At 36.5% G+C, this 5,189-nt stretch overlaps 1 protein-coding gene across 1 annotated transcript; it reads right to left on the reverse strand.

Moving 5' to 3' along the window:
• Positions 1-226: 226 nt before the first annotated feature.
• Positions 227-4,026, reverse strand: LOC130743316 (ATP synthase subunit delta', mitochondrial). Its single transcript, XM_057595508.1, has 2 exons — positions 3,667-4,026; positions 227-812 (listed from the first exon to the last, which is right to left on the reverse strand). The coding sequence occupies exons 1-2, from the start codon at positions 3,919-3,921 to the stop codon at positions 468-470; spliced, it is 600 nt and encodes a 199-aa protein (XP_057451491.1). The 5' UTR covers positions 3,922-4,026; the 3' UTR covers positions 227-467.
• Positions 4,027-5,189: the final 1,163 nt, after the last annotated feature.

Here is a 5,189-nt window from a genome sequence, read left to right on the forward strand (position 1 = left end):
ATATAGAGCATTACAGTACCAGAGCTGGTCCATCATCGAGTTCAAAGGTCACAACTCACAACTGTCATGAAGGCAGTGCCGGCAATTAGGGTTTGACAATTGCAGTTCTTTGCTAGTGCCAATTTAGGGCTAGGGATTTACGAGCAATTTAATACAGTTTCTTGGCAATTTAACAAAATGTAAGAAAAAGGTGGTATATCACGTACTACTTTTACACTGGTACCGGTTAAACGAAGCCCATTCGTATTGCTTAAAATCCAAAACAAAACTTGAACTTGTTCTAATTTCAAGGTCTTGCACAACTAACTTCCTCGAGCAAGATAGAAGCTGTTGAAATATTATTTATATCAAGTCATCAAGACAGAAATAAAAGATCAAAATGGACTTTTGGCAACTTTGATTATACGGAGACAAATCAGACCAGGGGAAAATAAACAAATGAAAAGGAAGGCTTCAACTACAGTTACTTAGCCTGTAAGTGCAGAGTTGAGAGCGCTGTGCACATCAACTCCAATCTGAGCTTCAGCCTTCTCCAAATCAGTTGAGGCTGAGTTGAGCTTCTGAGTGAAATCTTGAAGACCCTTCTGGACTAGGTTTGGATCAATTCGATCGAGTGGCACAGCCTCAACAGCTATTATATCAGCAACAGAGTTTGCATGGACGAAGGCGAAGCCGCTGCTGACAAAATACTTGGTCACATCATTTCCTTCATGTACAGAAAGGAGCCCGGGTTTCAACTCTGCAATTGTTGCTACGTGTCCTGGGAGAACACCCATCTGCCCAGTTGTCGCTGGTACTATGACCATATCAACCTGTTATACATAAATTGTCATTTTCCAAGGAAGAAGAATTAAGGAATTCTGTCATATGACACTCCATTTGCTAACATCCAATGTCCAAAATTGATGGAGATAGTGAGGGTGAGGAGGTTGCAGCACAGGAAAATAAATTAGATAACCAAATGTGTCAATCTAGATAACTAAAATGCAAAAAATTTAGGAAGTCCCTTTGTTCTAATGAGTCCCTTCCCAGTGTCATGACACTAATACATTGGAAAATTTGTACAAATATATCCAGCCCAATGGATGTAAAACTTGTTTAAAACTAGAAAATTCATATTAATATAAACACAAAAAATGTGTGCATGGTAGGATAGGTACAGTTCTTTTTCTATATTTCTGTGTTCAGGTGCATGTCAGCTATCCTATCATAGTTCTGCTCATAAATCTGTCTCAGTATTCCATCCCACATTCTCATTGAGGGTGTGCAGGAGAACCAAAGATAGCAGCATTTTCTATAATCTGTTTTGTGCTTCCCACATGCTCTAAAATCCAGCATCCCTTCCCACATTGCCAAAGATTTTTTTTTCTTCATTGGATAAAACAATGCCAAAGACACACGAAAAGAAAGACTAAAATGCGTGCGTTTTCTAATAATAATGCAGTGGAAATCTATAATGACATTGAAGGTAAAAAGACATCAAGCAAAATTTTATTTTGAATCACAGGTTTTAATGTACAATTCAATAGTCAAAGATTAATAAGCATGCAACGTGAAACACATTACGATACCCAGAGCCTTTTCCCACCATGAGAGATCTGGTATAAGGGTCAAACAATGTCACAGCTCACAACACCCTACCATGATGAATCATGTATAGTGACAAACTATTTAAATCTGAATCCTTTTTAACTGTTAGGCATATAGTTTTCATTAGTATCCCTTTACAACTAACTATTGGTCTATTCCCCATCTGCACTACTCTTCTTATCATTGTTTCTGCAAGTCTTCTATACACATGCTGAAACAATCTAAGATGAGACTACCATCTTTACTACAGCACGTGCTACCCCAACTTTCTATCCAATGCCTTCCTTTCTAATTATACATTGTCTTATGTGACTACTCATCTGTCCAAAATTAAAAGGATATAACTGAAGGTAAAAGTAGACAGTTTATGTCAAAGGGGAAACCCTCTGTGAAGGGCAAAGCCCTTTGGGGAGAATCCCCTCCTTTAATGTTTATATTTTATTCACTAATAATAGTCTCATTTTTGTTTGTCCTATCATGCCTTATATTCTTCAACTTTGTGAATTCCCTCAAAAACTTTTAAAATAAGACAAATAGGACATACAATATCATGTGTAATGATTTTAGTGAAGGGAGTACATACTATAGGAGAACTGGAATTTTTCCCCTCCAAGAAATGTTACAAAGACCAAAAAGTAATACTAATATATACAGCATACTTACAGTCTTACATTCACTTCCTGATATAAAGATCTTTAAATCACTACATAGTAATGTGTTCAACAAGGCTACCCATTTCAAAAAAAAAAAAATCATGGATTATTGGAAAGTCAATCCTATCCATGTTGGTCAATGTTTAAGCTTGATAAATTTTGTGCACTCTGCCAACATTCTCCTGTGTTTGTTTCAACATAGAAAAAGAATGAAAAGCAAAATATAAGCGAGAAAGTTAAGAAATCCTCCATGTTTTGTTTGGCTATCATGGTGTAGCCTTTGAGATAAAACAGGGTAATTAGAAGATAGCAATCTCATGCTCTGTATCTGTATAGTGTATACAATTCCTAATTTCACAAATAAGTACACAAGGAAAGGAAAGCACCTGAGATCTTACATCATTATATGTTCCATGAAATACTAAATTTGGAAATAATGTTATTCCCAAAGAACAAAGAAGAAACCCATATAAATGAAATTTTATAATAATCTAGTGTTCTGCTACAAACCAGTAAGGCGGTGACTGCTAGGTTTTAAAATAGCAGATTCTATAAGATATCAAGATGACTTACGACAACATTTGTTTTGGAAATAACAAATATCAGTATATCACTCATTATTCTAATTTCTAAAGAACATTTTAAGAAAATGGATTACCTACTTTGGATTGTAAAAGATAATTTCAGGGAGAAAAAGAAGTCCTGAAAACAGTAGAACCGGGACACAAATTCAACAACAATCAACATTTCTTGTCCTGAGAAAAGTTGTTCTAAGTAAGAAAATTAAACAACAAACAAGATGATCACAGGACACAGGGATCCCAAATCCAGCTTTGATTTCAATATAAATGTCTTATCATCTTTCCTTCGAAAATTAATAGAGTTAAAACAACCAAAAATATTAAAACTGCCCACTAAAAATATTAAAATCTTATCATCATCAGCATGCCCACTAAAATATTAAAACAACCAAAACCTTGTCATTCTAAATAGAGTTATTTACCTGAATCAAATAACCCCATCATCCCATCACATACTATCATGAATCATGTCTAATCACATATAATTTAAATCCAAATCTTTCTTAATGATTTAGCCTATAAATGGATAGATTCATTTTTCTTTCCCCATCAATTAACCCATTCAACTCAGTTCCACATTAATCAGTTCAAAACGCGCGCTACACAAATCAAAACCAAACCATACATATATATGCTCACAATAACATGGTTTTAAATCATCAGTTAGATCAAGGTTTTTTAGGTCGCCAAAAACTGCAATTGCAATCTCGTTTAATCAATTTTTTCTGCAAAATCAAGTATCGTGACAAAACCGTGATCACCACCACAATTCAAAACCCTAAAATACGAACAATGATTCCAAATCAAAATCAAAATCAAAGGAAAATGGGAAACGAGATGACCTCTTTGGAAGACAATTGGGAAGAGTAAGGAAGCACGAAGTTGACGGTGAGCTTGGTAGGGAGAGTGTTCGGAGTAGGAGGGCGCGGCTTCATGAACTCGAGAGGGGTCTTGGGTGGGTCGACGTTAGGGCTGACTTTCTTCCACGCATCCTCGAAGTTGGAGCCGGCGGCGGCGGGAGCACCCACATCGGTGGAGAATCTGCGGGTGTTGGCGGCGGCGCGAGCCACGAGGGATGATGTTGCGCGGCGGAACATGGCGACGGTAGGGTTAGATCGCTCGGTCTCGCAAGTCGGAGAGAGAGATGGGGAATGAGTTTGTTGTGTGTACGCGTTAGAGTGAGTGACAAGGACTGAAGAGTGTGAGAGGGTTGGTTTGTTTGTGTGATTCGTTTGGGCTTTGTGTTGGGCCCAACAATTTGGGTGTTGTTGTTATTGCTTAAAAATCTGGTTTTATAACTAAAATATTTCTCGATTTAAAATTTGAAAACAATTCTCAATTTCAATTTCCGTTTTTTTAAATCTATTTTATTACCTCAAATCTGAACAAACTCAGCGTGTGAACACCACTAGGAAGAGTAACATATGAGAAAACTTTTCTTATGTCGGAAAAAATAAAAATAATTTACAGCTGTTAGATTAAAATGGACGGACTAGATTAAAACATATGTTTAAGTGAGTCACGTGCTCTCTTTCCCTACTCGCTTGTCCATACATCGTTGTTCTAGGAACAAAGTTCTCCATCGCGTTGTGCGTAATCCTCGTTCCTTTGCCTCACAGCGAAGCAAAGTTCTCCAGAAAGATGAACGCACAAGTGAGTAGGGAAAGAGAGACTCACTATGTTTTAATCTAGTCAATCTATTTTAATCAAATGATTGCAAATTATTCCTATTTTTCTCACATACAGCTAATATCGAAAGACCAAATCAATCCCAATCACTTAAAATTGGATTCAATTAAAATTTAGAATCAAAAGTACATTTTTCCCCAAAACCAATTAAATCATAGTTCAAAGACACCTTTTCAACCAACAAATTCCCCAAAGTGTTGAAACTTCAATTAATTAAGTGCTTCATACCTTTACAAACCATCAATTTTTTCTAAATGAAAATACATACCAAGTTTTAACAAACAGCATAATCATACTTCAGAATTAGAGAAGCCAGCATGATAAACTGGCACGAAAACACATTACTTCAGTCTATATACCAAAAGTATTTCTTAGGCTAAAATATTTGATACTTTTCATGAGGTTGTTTTTTATCCCAATAATCCTCCTCATTGAGATGATATTTCCATATCTGTGACCATATCTGAATCATCATTAGTGGGTAACCAATCCTCCCTATCCATTTCTCTTCCACAATCAGAAATTACTGACTCCTTCAACTGGCCAAGAGTAGTCTTGCTAGTTGCACCTTCCTCCAGTGTATTGTCGGCAGTATCATCCGGAACGCCATCAAATATGCTTAGATAATCATCCGGTGCATGCAAGCCACGGTAATCCTGGTAGCAGTCATGATTTT

Source organism: Lotus japonicus, chromosome 3, assembly GCF_012489685.1.
Source record: "Lotus japonicus ecotype B-129 chromosome 3, LjGifu_v1.2".
In the NCBI taxonomy this organism is placed as follows: domain Eukaryota; kingdom Viridiplantae; phylum Streptophyta; class Magnoliopsida; order Fabales; family Fabaceae; genus Lotus; species Lotus japonicus.